Source organism: Sinohyriopsis cumingii, chromosome 4 (assembly GCF_028554795.1).
Source record: "Sinohyriopsis cumingii isolate HCF-2022 chromosome 4, ASM2855479v2, whole genome shotgun sequence".
In the NCBI taxonomy this organism is placed as follows: domain Eukaryota; kingdom Metazoa; phylum Mollusca; class Bivalvia; order Unionida; family Unionidae; genus Sinohyriopsis; species Sinohyriopsis cumingii.
In genome coordinates this window covers 42590056-42605552 of record NC_142964.1, presented here as the reverse complement: position 1 = coordinate 42605552, position 15497 = coordinate 42590056, and the positions used below count along the sequence as shown (strand labels likewise).

The 15497-nt window shown below is 36.9% G+C and overlaps 1 protein-coding gene across 1 annotated transcript in view; it reads left to right on the top strand.

The window, feature by feature from the left end:
• The window catches only part of LOC149801054 (complement C3-like), a 351345-nt gene that overhangs the window by 228828 nt on the left and 107020 nt on the right, over positions 1-15497 (top strand). The window contains exons 25-27 of the mRNA XM_089955088.1: positions 4343-4487; positions 6395-6469; positions 13347-13527. Coding sequence (XP_089811214.1) covers positions 4343-4487; positions 6395-6469; positions 13347-13527 — 401 coding nt within the window. The remainder of the gene's footprint in view (positions 1-4342; positions 4488-6394; positions 6470-13346; positions 13528-15497) is intronic.

The following is a 15497-nucleotide window of genomic DNA, read 5'->3' as shown; positions in this document are numbered from 1 at the left end:
GTTACCAAAAATTGTATGGATGACTAATACCACTTGTGATGAGGAAGAACCCTGTTTGGCATTAAAGGTCAAAATGACTGTGGCTGATTGAAGAAAAATGGTTTCCAGATGTGAACAAGATGTGGACCAGACTTTGTGGATAGCATGAAATTGGGATAAGGGAGAAGCAGATCAGTTTTGGATTCAAAAGGTCAAAGGTCAACAACATTGACTGTAAGAAGAAAAACATTGTTTCTGAATGCAATACAATGTACATGTATGTGTAAATTTAATTAAAACAATGCCTCTCTGGTGCTATTTTTTAAAACCAAATTCCAGCTTAAATTAATGTAAGTTAGATATTCCAACATTAGAGACTCTGTTACTGTCCTTAACTTGAACTCCAACATGTTTCTTGTGCCATCAGTATAGAAAAGAACATCTGTAACTGTAGACGTATATTGCTGGAGCAGTAATTTCAAGTGAAAATACTCATTTTGTTGTCTCAATTTACGGTACAAAAACTGAAAAGTGGCATTTTTTCTAGGTTTGTTTCACAGAAATTATTGATTAAGCAATTTAAAAAGTTTGCCTATTCAATAAGTAGCAATATGACCTCAATGAGTGATACCCATTTAAAATTTAATTCCAAATGTATTTCATGTAAGTTTGAGATGGAATTAGACAAAAATTTCAGCAATATTAATGTCACCTTTACTCTGAGGAGATGTCAGGGAAAATAGAGAGAGACTGGAACAATGACAAATAAGTTGATGTCTTTTATATTGTACAGAAATTAAAATTTTAAACATATTTTTCTTCAATTCTTGCTTTGTTGATTAAGAAGAAACAAATACAGCAACATTCAGGCAAAACAGATTGAAGGATTATGTTAGGAGTAGAGAGGTAACATTTCAGTAGGGTTTCCTTTATCTTAGTTAACAACAGTGTATTCTCAAAGGTTAATGGCAATAATTGTCACTGTAAATGAATGTTTTGTATAATTGCTTTTTCTTTGTGACTTATACAATATAAATGTTAGAAAATAAATGTTCAGCCCTTACAAGTCATGATTGTACAAAATGTAAAGGAATGCACAATATTTTCATACTTCTTATTCCATCCATTATTTTTTGAAACCATTGATTTGCCATATCAGCTTTCAGTGTAGCATAGGCTGCTTTAATTATTCAGTTTGCACCAGATCTTTGTTCATCCCATATCTTTATATTTGTACTTTAATCTCCATTAAGTTATACGTTTCTATATAGTATATATATATATATATATATATATATATATATATATATATATATATATATATATATATATATATATATTAGAACAACAGAGATCCCTCCAGTGGCCTAAATGGTTAGAGCATCCACCTTGGATGCAGGGGTTGTGGGTTCAAACCCTTGCCCTGCCATACAAAAGACTTATAAAAATGGTACTTGCATCTGCCTTGCTTGGCACTCAGCATTAAGAGGTTAGTGTTAGAATTGGTCAGCCTGGTGTCAGGATAATGTTACTGATGTTACTGGGTGGGACATGATGCTGCGTGTCTGCAGCATGATGCCCCAGTGCTAGATATCACAACAAACTGCCACACTGCAGACATCTTTGCAATATGACTGGAAAATTGTTAAAGCTATGTTAAAAATCCAAAACAAACACATCCACACACACTGTCAGAAAAACAGAGAAAGACAAGAATAGAAAACATGTTTAACAATGAACTATAAGTTAAAATACTCTTTGAGATAATGCAACCTTGACCTTGACAAACCCAACCTGAAAAGGTATCCGCATTACAATCATAACCTGGATCTTGGCAACCTTTCAATCCCAACCCCAACCCCAACCCCAGCTTCAAGTGACCCCATCTCAATCTTTCACAAACCAAATTTCCAAGTGACCTCATCATGATCTTATAACCTTGATTTTGACAACTTCCCAACCCCTAGTGACCCCATCACAATCATGCATTCTTTCTCTTGACAACTTTCTAACCCCAGCCCCAAGTGAGCCCAACCATCTCAATCATACAACTTTGATATTACTAACTTCCCAACCCTAACCTCAGTGACCCCATCACAATCATACAACCTTGATCTTGCTGACTTCCCAGACCCAATACCAAATGACCCCATCACAATCATACAACCTTGATCTTGCTGACTTCCCAAACCCAATACCAAATGACTCCATCACAGTCATACAACCTTGATCTTGCTGACTTCCCAAACCCAATACCAAATGACCCCAATACCAAATGACCCCATCACAATCATACAACCTTGATCTTGCTGACTTCCCAAACCCAATACCAAATGACCCCATCACAGTCATACAAACTTGATCTTGCTGACTTCCCAGACCCAATACCAAATGACCCCATCACAATCATACAACCTTGATCTTGCTGACTTCCCAAACCCAATACCAAATGACCCCATCACAGTCACACAAACTTGATCTTGCTGACTTCCCAAACCCAATACCAAATGACCCCATCAGTCATACAAACTTGATCTTGCTGACTTCCCAAACCCAATACCAAATGACCCCATCACAGTCATACAAACTTGATCTTGCTGACTTCCCAAACCCAATACCAAATGACCCCATCACAATCATACAACCTTGATCTTGCTGACTTCCCTAACCCAATACCAAATGACCCCATCACAGTCATACAAACTTGATCGTGCTGACTTCCCAGACCCAATACCAAATGACCCCATCACAATCATACAACCTTGATCTTGCTGACTTCCCAAACCCAATACCAAATGACACCATCACAGTCATACAAACTTGATCTTGCTGACTTCCCAAACCCAATCCTAAATGACCCCATCACAGTCATACAAACTTGATCTTGCTGACTTCCCAAACCCAATACCAAATTACCCCATCACAATCATACAACCTTGATCTTGCTGACTTCCCAAACCCAATACTAAATGACCCCATCACAGTCATACAAACTTGATCTTGCTGACTTTCCAGACCCAATACCAAATGACCCCATCACAATCATACAACCTTGATCTTGCTGACTTCCCTAACCCAATACCAAATGATCCCATCACAGTCATACAAACTTGATCTTGCTGACTTCCCAAACCCAATACTAAATGACCCCATCACAGTCATACAAACTTGATCTTGCTGACTTCCCAAACACTGTACCAAATGATCCCATCACAGTCATACAAACTTGATCTTGCTGACTTCCCAGACCCAATACCAAATGACCCCATCACAGTCATATAACCTTGATCTTGCTGACTTCCCTAACCCAATACCAAATGACCCCATCAGTCATGCAACCTTGATCTTGCTGACTTCCCTAACCCAATACCAAATGATCCCATCACAGTCATACAACCTTGATCTTGCTGACTTCCCAGACCCAATACCAAATGACCCCATCACAGTCATACAACCTTGATCTTGCTGACTTCTAAACCCAATACCAAATGACCCCATCACTGTCATACAGACTTGATCTTGCTGACTTCCTAAACCCAATACCAAATGACCCCATCACAGTCATACAAACTTGATCTTGCGGACTTCCCTAACCCAATACCAAATGACCCCATCACAATCATACAACCTTGATCTTGCTGAGTTCCCTAACCCAATGCCAAATGACCCCATCACAGTCATACAAACTTGATCTTGCTGACTTCCTAAACCCATACCAAATGACCCCATCACAGTCATACAAACTTGATCTTGCTGACTTCCCAAACCCAATATCAACCGACCCCATGAAAGTCATACAACTTGATCTTCCCAATCCCATCTTTAAGCCCAACCCCAAGTAACCCCATTTCAGTCATACAGACTTGATCTTGCGGACTTCCCTAACCCAATACCAAATGACCCCATCACAGTCATACAGACTTGATCTTGCTGACTTCCTAAACCCAATACCAAATGACCCCATCACAGTCATATAAACTTGATCTTGCGGACTTCCTTAACCCAATACGAAATGACCCCATCACAATCATACAAACTTGATCTTGCTGACTTCCTAAACCCATACCAAATGACCCCATCACAGTCATACAAACTTGATCTTGCTGACTTCCCAAACCCAATTTCAACTGACCCCATGAGAGTCATACAACTTGATCTTCCCAATCCCATCCCTAAGCCCAACCCCAAGTAACCCCATTACAGTCATACAAACTTGATCTTGCTGACTTCCTAAACCCAGTATCAACTGACCTCATCAGAGTCATACAACTTGATCTTCCCAATCCCATCCCTAAGCCCAACCCCAAGTAACCCCATTACAGTCATACATCCTTGATAATTCACAATGAATTAACCATTCCAGGTTGACAGCTTTTGTACTGAAGGTGTTCTGTCAAGTGGATAAACTCAGTGATGTTTTAAAACAGGAAGATGATATCTGGCCAGGTTTGGAATGGTTAGCAAGCAGGTTTAAAGAGGAATTTCATGTGTACCATAGACAAATGCAGGTAAAATTAAGTGTCCATATGTTTTGTATCCCATGACTCCAGATTACAGTATTGATTCATGTTGATTAACTCTACAGGGAGGCTTATTTAAGTGCTAATTCAAGGCAAGAATTTGAAATGATGAAACTTCACTTATGGGTAAATTACCTGGCTACTGACAGTTACGGAATGCCTTGCAATTTAGTCATGAATAAATAAATTAGAATGGATAACACTGCAGATCAAATGACACACAACACAGGTAGTTACCAGATGGAATAACATTCTTTTGCTGTAACGGTCTGCTTATGATTTTTGCTTTTGTACCTTTCCATGTAAGCAAAATATGAAATGGGAAGTTCCATTTCAATTAGAAAGAATATACCTTGAAAATTTTCAGAAGTCTTTAGAAAGTCCTTGAGAAACAACTATTTGGAAATGTCTAAACTATGTTTTTATCCTGTAACTTAATAGCACAGCAAGTCTCAGTAGTTTATGATGAACTGTCATGAAACCTGGTAAATAGAATTGTCCACACCTAAAGATGATCATGGCAACAAATTACTTTGCTCATGCAGTTTTTGTTAGTTATTGCCCTTTTTGTCTTGTATCTTAATGCAGTGCATGACAGTGCAACTGGACTCCCCCCCCCCCAGTTTTTATGGATTGCTGTGACACTTTATCAGTGTTGGGCTTATAATATAAAGATGCACATGTTTACAATCTTGTTGCTTCTGTGATTCTTTTAAGAGTTATTGCCCATTTTTAATTGGACAGCTAGATGCAGTGAACGACAATGTTTTAGTGCAACTGGTACCAGTTTTTGATGGATTGCCATGAAACTTGGTCATTTTTGTGGTCATAATGTAAAGATGTAAATGCTTACAAAGATTTTGCTTCTCTATGAATTCTTGCAATTTTTTTACTTCCAGCAGTTGAATCTGGTTAATGCAACTGCTCTTGCACTTGTAGTGGATCCTAGTATGTATTATGGCTATCATCAAAAATGTTGACAAATCATTGTACTCACACTGTTACTGTAGATTCATCTCCATTGCGAGATACGTGTTGGATGCTGGAGAGGCAGGGTTTAATTTATATGTAAGCAAATAAGCTGATTGTTTCCTATTTCTCAGGCTATTGTAAAGATGAAAATGTGACTCTTTCTACTATTTATATTAAGAAACTAATTGAGAATGAAAGTCTAATAAATGTATATTGCTGTATATACTTGCATATAAGCTCATTTGTGTACAAGCCACCACCCCCAACTGAATAAGAATAAACACTAAAAAGTGCATGACCTGTGTACAAGCTGACCCACAAGTTCAAAATGACATCACAAGAATGCGTTTAAGTTTTGAATGGATTTATTTAGGCTAACTTGTGTTTGCAAAAATTACGTGTATACCTCTCTCGGGGTTGGCATGTATGATAATTAAATAAAAATGGTACAAGTTCATAAATTTGTTAACACCACAGCATATAGCAGATCATTTGGGTGCATTTTTGCACACAAAGTGCCATAACTCTGTCAAATATGTGATAATGCTAATGGTCCATTTTGCCTGTGAACTTAAAAAAGAGATGGTTTGGTATCAAATCTTGTTGAAAATCAATTCAGCATATGGATAATATTAACAAAGAAATGTTGACACCATCCTGTCCATCTGCTTACTTGCTCTACACTTGCCTTTATTCAGTTCATCTGAGTTGCAACCTTGTTAAATGCTACTCAGCTGAAAATACCTAAAAGTAAAGTGTGAAGAACAAAATTATCTTTATGATGTGGTGTTCACATTTCTTTTTGAATTAATTTGAATATATGTCACCTTCATTATAATGATATGCCATTCTTTGCTGTTAAAGATATTTTGTGTGTTTTAACAGTTAGATCATTTTTATTCCTGGCTTTTTCCTATATTTAGGGTACAGATACAGGCCACCTCTTTCTGACAGCTTTTACCCTGATCACTTTGCAGGAATGTAGAACACCAGACATGGTAAGTGATTTTGATATCCAGACCATGGATTATAGGATTTAATTCAGTTCTTAAAACGTGTAACCTTTATGAATTATTCTCATCAATAATGTTTGCTTTGGTGTTATTATTTTGACAGTTGCTGGTAATCAGTTATTATAACCAGAGTTAATTCACTTGTTTGCCTATCTTTATTTTTATCTTTACTGGCAAAGGTCCAGAAGAGCTTATGTATTGTATTGTTATTGTAGATTCATCCATTAGCACAAGTTTATTATAACTACTCTGAAGCTATTGGGATAATTGCTGTGACAAAATCATGAAGTGGTGAAATTAAAACTTCTCATTGGTAATTGCAGCCACAGTGAGAGTAATCAGTTATTACAAGAATTTCTAGCAAACTGTGGAAATGAGTGCCAGTGGTAAAGTGTGGAAATGAGTGCCAATGGTAAAGTGAGGAAATTAGTGTCAATGGTAAAGTGTGGAAATTAGTGCCAGTAGTAGACTGTGGAAGAGACTGTCATAAATATTTTTTTTCATGTCAGAATACAATTACTGGTTTTCATCATGGCAGTCATACATTCTTTAAACCATTGCCTTCAGTACTGGTTATTCTGCTAGGCTTTGACTTTGGGTCACTTCGATGCCTGGCTTTACTTTTAGTTTTGATGTTCTTAAACCAGAAGAGCTTATGCAATAGCCTGGAATCTGTCTGTGAATGTTATTGCTACCCATCTCAAACCATGGGGAGTGTTGCTATGAAACTTTACAAAATTATTCTTGGATCTAATTGGTCTTAAATAAAATATCTAGTATGACCACCATAGTGGCCATTTTTTAAATCTTGTTATCAGAACTTTTCACTAATGGATAGGGATGAGGCTTTTACCCAAAGACTTCTCATGATGTCAGGTTATCATTGCTTCTTGACATGGAGATTGCACTATAATAAGACTTCTCATGTCAGGTTATCATTGCATCTTCTGAACAGATGTTCATCTTGACATGGAGTTTGCACTATAATAAGATATCTTACAATATGTAATTGGTCTTAATTGAAAATAGTGCCAATCCAATCTGATTGAAATCAGGAAGTACTTATAATAAGTAGATCTGTCAATATTGAGTGGGAAAACTGTCTTAAAACTTGACATGCATATTCACATTAGGTCTGCTTGGTCCAAAGTGAAAATGGCCCCACCTCCCAACACCTGTCCAACATCAAATATGGCTGCCAGGGCAATTTTTGAATTTTTGTCACTACTCCAGAATGGGTAGTCACTTTGGCTTTGGGGTTTTAGGCAAAGGTCTTCTCATGATGTGTAGTTGATCCTAAATTAAAATGGTGCTGATCTGATCTCCCAGTAGCGAATCCTGCCTACATGTTTACAGATCAAGATGATCTCATTCATTCAAACTTTAATTCCAAATGGTCTCCTCCTTTAGGCCATCACCAACTGACCAATCATTCCCTGATTACTGTTCACCAGGCACCTAGCAATGGTCACCAGAAAATGCATCAAGAAACAGTCACAAAGCGCTGGTCACTGATCAGTGGGATTTGGCACTGGTCATTAGTGCTAGGCACTGGGTTATGACCATTGGTGTAGGAAAGTGGATTAGGATGATACCCAACCGCATATTACTGTTCAATCCCTATGGAGATTATGTTGACAACCCCTTCTCTATGTTCCTGTGCAATACCTAAGGGGCTTGAGGACCTCACCACCCAATGGTGAGTTGACCATGTCTGCCTTTCCTCAAATGACTGCATAGCTGACTTTCTCATAGCTATAGACCCATGTCATCCCTTCCATCCATAATATCAAAGAAAAAGTAGAGTTGCTGTAACTTATCTCCTCCTGCATTGAGAGGAATTTGTCAGTTTTTCTCTCCAAATAGAGGAACAATGGGTTAGTACTGCCCCCACTTCCCTATGAGTGGAGACATGATGACCGATTCACAATCATAAAGTCATGTTGACCCAGATGGAGATAGGAACAAAATGCCCCATTTCACCTTGAGATAGAAGACAGGTTCAAGATGACCTTGAGATAGAAGACAGGTTTAAGATGAAAAGTGAGCTTATTTGACATTCAATATGGGCACTACAGTTGTCATATTTAAGTTCTTAATTGTTGCTCCTGTTATATTGACATGGTATTTCCACTGAAAGAGTATGTAAATTGTCTTGAATGAAGTAATATCTTACCTCAGGAACATATAGTCATATCAACATGTGATTCTTACTACAAGACTGCTTTTAACATGTTGATGGTCCTGTATGAAAAGTGTTGATATGACATCCAACATGACCACCATATTGGCATCTTGAAAATATTGTTATTGCTACTCCTGCTCCATGAATGGTGACTTTGACATTGAGTTTTCTTAATGATTTGTTATGACCTGTACTGAATGAAATTAGTACCAGAATGGCAGCCATCTCAGAGATAATGCAATACTGTACTGTTTGCATATAAGACACATACAGATGACCCTTGAATACCACCTTATGTGTGAGTGCTTGCATATAAGACACATACAGATGACCCTTGAATACCACCTTATGTGTGAGTGCTTACATTTAAGACACATACAGATGACCCTTGAATACTGCCTTATGTGTGAGTGCTTGTATGTAAGACACATACAGGTGACCCTTGAATACTGCCTTATGTGTGAGTGCTTGCATGTAAGACACATACAGGTGACCCTTGAATACCACCTTATGTGTGAGTGCTTGCATATAAGACACATACAGATGACCCTTGAATACCACCTTATGTGTGAGTGCTTGCATGTAAGACACATACAGATGACCCTTGAATACCACCTTATGAGTGAGTGCTTGCATATAAGACACATACAGGTGTCGTGTGAGTGCTTGCATATAAGACACATACAGATGACCCTTGAATAATGCCTTATGTGTGAGTGCTTGCATATAAGACACATACAGATGACCCTTGAATACTGCCTTATGTGTGAGTGTTTGCATGTAAGACACATACAGGTGACCCTTGAATACCACCTTATGTGTGAGTGCTTGCATATAAGACACATACAGATGACCCTTGAATACCACCTTATGTGTGAGTACTTGCATATAAGACACATACAGATGACCCTTGAATACCACCTTATGTGTGAGTGCTTGCATATAAGACACATACAGAAGATCCTTGAATATGACTTTATGTGTGAGTGCTTGCATATAAGACACACAGATGATCCTTGAATACCATCTTGTGTGTGAGTGCTTGCATATAAGACACATACAGATGACCCTTGAATACCATCTTGTGTGTGAGTGCTTGCATATAAGACACATACAGATGACCCTTGAATACCACCTTATGTGTGAGTGCTTGCATATAAGACACATACAGATGATCCTTGAATGCCTCCTTATGTGTGAGTGCTTGCATATAAGACACATACAGATGACCCTTGAATACCACCTTATGTGTGAGTGCTTGCATATAAGACACATACAGATGACCCTTGAATACTGCCTTATGTGTGAGTGCTTGCGTGTAAGACACATACAGGTGACCCTTGAATACCACCTTATGTGTGAGTGCTTGCATGTAAGACACATACAGATGACCCTTGAATACCACCTTATGTGTGAGTGCTTGCATATGAGACACGTACATATGACCCTTGAATACCACCTTATGTGTGAGTGCTTGCATGTAAGACACATACAGGTGACCCTTGAATACCACCTTATGTGTGAGTGCTTGCATGTAAGACACATACAGGTGACCTTTGAATACCACCTTATGTGTGAGACTCGGGTAGAGTGCAGACTTTGACAGTGTCCACAGGAACACATTCTTGTTGAGTGCATAGACTACCATCCACATCAGACAGGAGTTTTTTCATTTTCATGTGAAGTCAGTAAGGAAGTTTTAAGATAATATATTATCAGAGAAAATCTTGGACAAGTTAAAAGAATGTGGCTTATATAAAATAAAAAAATATTTGATCCTTTATTTCCATCGTCTTTGAGGAATACCATCAGTTACCATTTATCTTTTATCTTGTAGGACATCAAATTAACATTTATCTTAAAGGATTTTTCTTCCTAGCTTTTTTGCAATTTTTAGTTGCTTTACATGTTTAGAATTAACATTTCATTGGCACCATACAGCAATTAATGTGCTTACATAGAATTAATCCTGTAAAAACATACATGGAGTTGTCACCAAAACTCTTATTATGATATGCAGTTGTTCTTAAATGTAAACAGTGCCATTATGACCATCCAAATGGCCACAAGAGTTTTCAGTATGAATTTCTTGTTATGGATACCCCTTCTAAATGGATGACCCTTTCTATGTATCATTTTCACCAAAACTCTTATTATGATATGCAGTTGTTCTTAAATGTAAACAGTGCCATTATGACCATCCAAATGGCCACAAGAGTTTTCAGTATGAATTTCTTGTTATGGATGCCCCTTCTAAATGAATGACCTTTCTAAATGAATGACCTTTCTAGATGGATGACCCTTTCTATGTATCATTTTCACCAAAACACTTCTAGCAGTATGTTGTTCCTTTCGTGTTAAAATTACGCTGATTTGACTGCAAAAATGGTTTATTGGATGGACATGAAAATCTTTGTATGGCTGCTGATTCTGAAGTAATGGTTTGTGTCACCATGGGCTTTCAACTAAACATTAGAACAATATGTAGTTGATTATGAATGAAAATGGTTCTGATCTGACCTTCAACATGGGAACCATTTTAAAAGTAGCCAACTTGACTGAACGGTGGCATTGGCCTAGAGTCTTCACTAAAACATGTGTTCCAAAATTATGTGTAGATATGACCTTAAAGCCTGTCCACACTTGTTTGAATTAGTATAAAAGCCAGACCTACTTGACCGTGGGTTCAAGTCAGAGGTCATTGTATCCATTTTTGTATTTCATTACTTTAACGAACACTGAGTTGTACAAATAGGAACTTTGACCAGTCTTTGTGTATAATTTTTGTTTCAATAAAGAAGTTGATAGTTTTCACTTTTTATTGTGATTTCATGGTCAAAGGTCATGACTTTGGATTATATCTGTGATAGCTTGTGGGCATGATAGAACTAACAAATATGACTAGGTTTTTATCAAACCTAGTTTATACATACATCTGATGAATACCTTGAATGATGCCAATAACTTATTTATTGACTCTACTGAACACAGAACAGAAGAGCCTTCTATATATCATCTGGGTTCCATCATCCATTGTCTTTTAGCACAACTTTGATACTACTACTCCTCCTAAGCTGAAGGGAGGATTGCCATGATGCTTTACAAACAAATTCAAGCAAAGGTTTAATGGTCATGATTACAAATGATGCCTGTTGGACATCCAAAAAGGCAGCCATGTTGAAAATCTTGTTACCACTATTACTTTTGCTCAGATGGCTGTATCGGCATGGGGTTTTCACAGAAACATTTTTATGATGTTTGGTTGATTCTAAGTGTAAATAGAGTTATCTGATATCCAACATGACTACCTCAGAAATCATTTTGAAAATTTTTTTATTGTTATTTCCCCAGAATGACTGTTGCTTTTACATTGGGTTTTTGCTATATGTAAAAAAAACTTCTTACGGTGTCTAGTTGGTTTAAATGAAAACAGATCCACAGATATCCAAAGGGCCTCTGCTGTGGCCATCTTGAAAAAAATGCTATTGCTACTACTCTTGAATGGATGGTCATATTGACATGGGGCTTTCACTATAAGACTTCCTATACTGTCTAGTTGGTCTTAATTAAAATTGGTTTTAATCTGGTATCACATATTATTTGTGAAAGTCTTGTTAATGCTACTCCTTCTGAACAGAAGGACATATTGGCAATTGGTTTTCACTTAAAGACTTATTATGACCTATATTTGGTCCTAAATGAAGTTTGTGCCTGTAGGACATGCCATCAGACATCCAATAAGGTTACCATGGTGGCCATCTTGAAACTCTTATCACTATTCCTCCTCAAAAGATGAACATGAAATTTTGACCTTAAGATTGATCTCTGGTTGGTCTTCAATACAAATGGTTTCAACCTGACTTGCATTATAGCCACCATTAAATTTCCATTGCTGCGTCTTCAGAATGGAAGGTCATACTGATCTATGATTTTCACTGAAAGACTTCTAATGACTCCATCATGGTATTTTAATCATCTCAACTCCTCTTTCCCCCCAAAAGTGACCTTTACATGTGGTTTTCACTGGAACACTTCTTGCAATATTTAATTGGTTTTGAAATGGTACAGATGTAGCCACCAACATATGGCACCTTTGTGAAGAATTTTTTTAAATAGATCGAGTTTAACTTGCGGTCAAGTCAAAGATCATGGCTTGCATTTTTGTATTTGACTGAGATAATAAATACAGTGACTTCTACTGATACAAGTGGATTTTGCCATGATTTTATAATTGGTTGCATAATAATGAACACTTGATTGCTAGCACTTAAGGTTAAAGTTCTTTACTTGGCATTTTAGCTGTACTGGCTGTTATGCATGATAATAAAGTCAAGTATGGATAGAGTTTTATCATTTTTCAGTTTGTGGATATATCTGAAGAAAGAATATGATGGCCTTTATTTCAAAATATTTTACTTATAGATTTAACCAAACTTATTATGGTTATATTGGACATTTTCTGAGACAAGTTTAGTGATATGCTATCTAAGTATGTGGTCATATTGTGGTATTAGAGTTTCTAAAACAATACATAAATTCAGTGCTGAGCAGTTAAGAAGAATAAAAGAAGGGAAGAAAAGTACTTTATGTGGTTTCTTCAGAATTCTTTTCAGCCAGTAAAATGCTCAAGTCTCTTTGAGGGAAATGTCTTATTATTTTTTTTTGCTCGTCATATAGGTATCCCAGACAGTGAATGCTGGAATTGACAAGGCCATGAAATATGTGGAAGGAAATTATAAAAACATGAATGACATGTATGTCCTAGCAATTGCAGCCTATGCACTAGCCATATCGAAAAGTCCTCACATGACAGATGCCAACAACCGACTCAAAGAGCTGAGCAGAACAGCAGGACAAGGTAAGTTGATAAATGGTTGCATTTAGTGTTACAGGTTACCAGGTTTATAATGATTCTAGTTCTCTCTAGGACCCTCAGCAGCTTGTGTCCCACCCTTGATCTGGCTTGATTAAAGTGCAATATTGCTAAAATTTGCATGAAAATAATGTAAATTTTTCAAATATTGTGAATTTTTCCTCCAGCCTTCTGCATCTCTGTGGAAAACTATCATATCCATTTCCATTTCAAATGAGCAGTTTGGTTAATGTTAATCCTTACACATCTTTTTTCGCCTTACATTGAAGTCTGTTGATTGCATTGAATCTAGGTAAACAAATTAGTCTGACATGAGCGTAAATCAAACTATTTTCCCATGTGTCCTTTGGTAAATGGGTCATTCTTATAGTAGTCACTCCATTCAGAAATAGATTTATCCAATAACCAGCATGTATTTGCATACAGTTGGTCAAGATTACCAAGAGGCTTTTGGGGTTCTAAATTCATGGCATGGGATTAACATTAGCCAAGCCATTTACTAAAATTGGTCAAATTGTATTTTCATGCATAGACAATGTGTATATATCCCAGTGTATTTTCATGCATAGACAATGTGTATACATCCCAGTGTACTTTCATGCATAGACAATGTGTATACATCCCAGTGTACTTTCATGCATAGACAATGTGTATACATCCCAGTGTATTTTATGCATAGACAATGTGTATACATCCCAGTGTATTTTCATGCATAGACAATGTGTATACATCCCAGTGTACTTTCATGCATAGACAGAGTGTGTACATCGCAGTGTATATCAACCACTTTCACTTAGTTTTATCTGTGGGTGTTTTCTTGGAATTGAGAATTTTCTTTACCATATTTGATCTTGAACCTGATATCATGGGTACAAGATCAATGAATGTGACTCCATTTCTTGGAGTGCAAATGGATATGAAATTATTTGCATGGAGTTGAAGGAGATTGGTTTAGAATAAATTACCTTCATGTTTAGATGTGTACATACTCAAGTGTATATGTACCACTTTCACCAGATTATCTGTGTTTTCATGTGGTATTGAAGTAAGACATACTAAAAAGAGACATAATAATAATAATAATAATAATAATAATGACCTTATTTAAAGAGGGTAACACAATTAGCTAAAAACTAATCTACCTTGAGGCCCTCATACAAAGGAATTTATTTATTTAAGCTGCATCTCTGAAGCCACTGAATATATTGGGTTTGGAAGAAGGAAATAGAGTGGGCATTTCTAATCTCAGCTGGAATACTATTCCAGAGCAGAGTTCCAGAGTATTGGAAACTTTTTTTAAATAACTCCTTATTTGGTTTGGGAATTTTATATTGTTTGGTAGACATGGATCGCAGGTGGGGAGTATTACCAGGTAGCCTATACTGGAATAGTGATTGTAAATATTCAGGAGCACTATTCTGAGATATCCTGTACATTAATTTGGCTTTTCTCAAACAGATTCGGTCTTTAATAGGTAATATTTTTAACCTACCAGCTAAACTTTCCTTGCTTTCTTTCTGGATTGATATTAGCCCAAATGCTCTTTTTTGAAGATGTGCCAGCTTTGCTATGTTTTTATCATTTGAATTACCCCATACTGTACTACAGTAGTCCAAATAGGGTTGTATGTAACTGTTATAAAATAGTTTCCTGTGCCTTTCAGGGAGAAAATGTCTTATCCTACTGAGAAGCCATAAACTTGAATTGACTTTTTTACTGGTATGTTTGATATGTTCAGTCCATGATAGGTTATTATCTACCAGAACACCAAGTAGCCTATCATGACAGACTATTTGCAGATTTGTATCCTTCCATGTCAGACATAGTTCATCACTATCAAGATTTGTCCTTCTTTGCCGTGTTGAGATAAGTAATATTTTAGTTTTACCAGTATTTACCACCATGCCATTACATGTGCACCAGTTTTCCAGTTTGTTTAGTGCATTCTGTAAAGA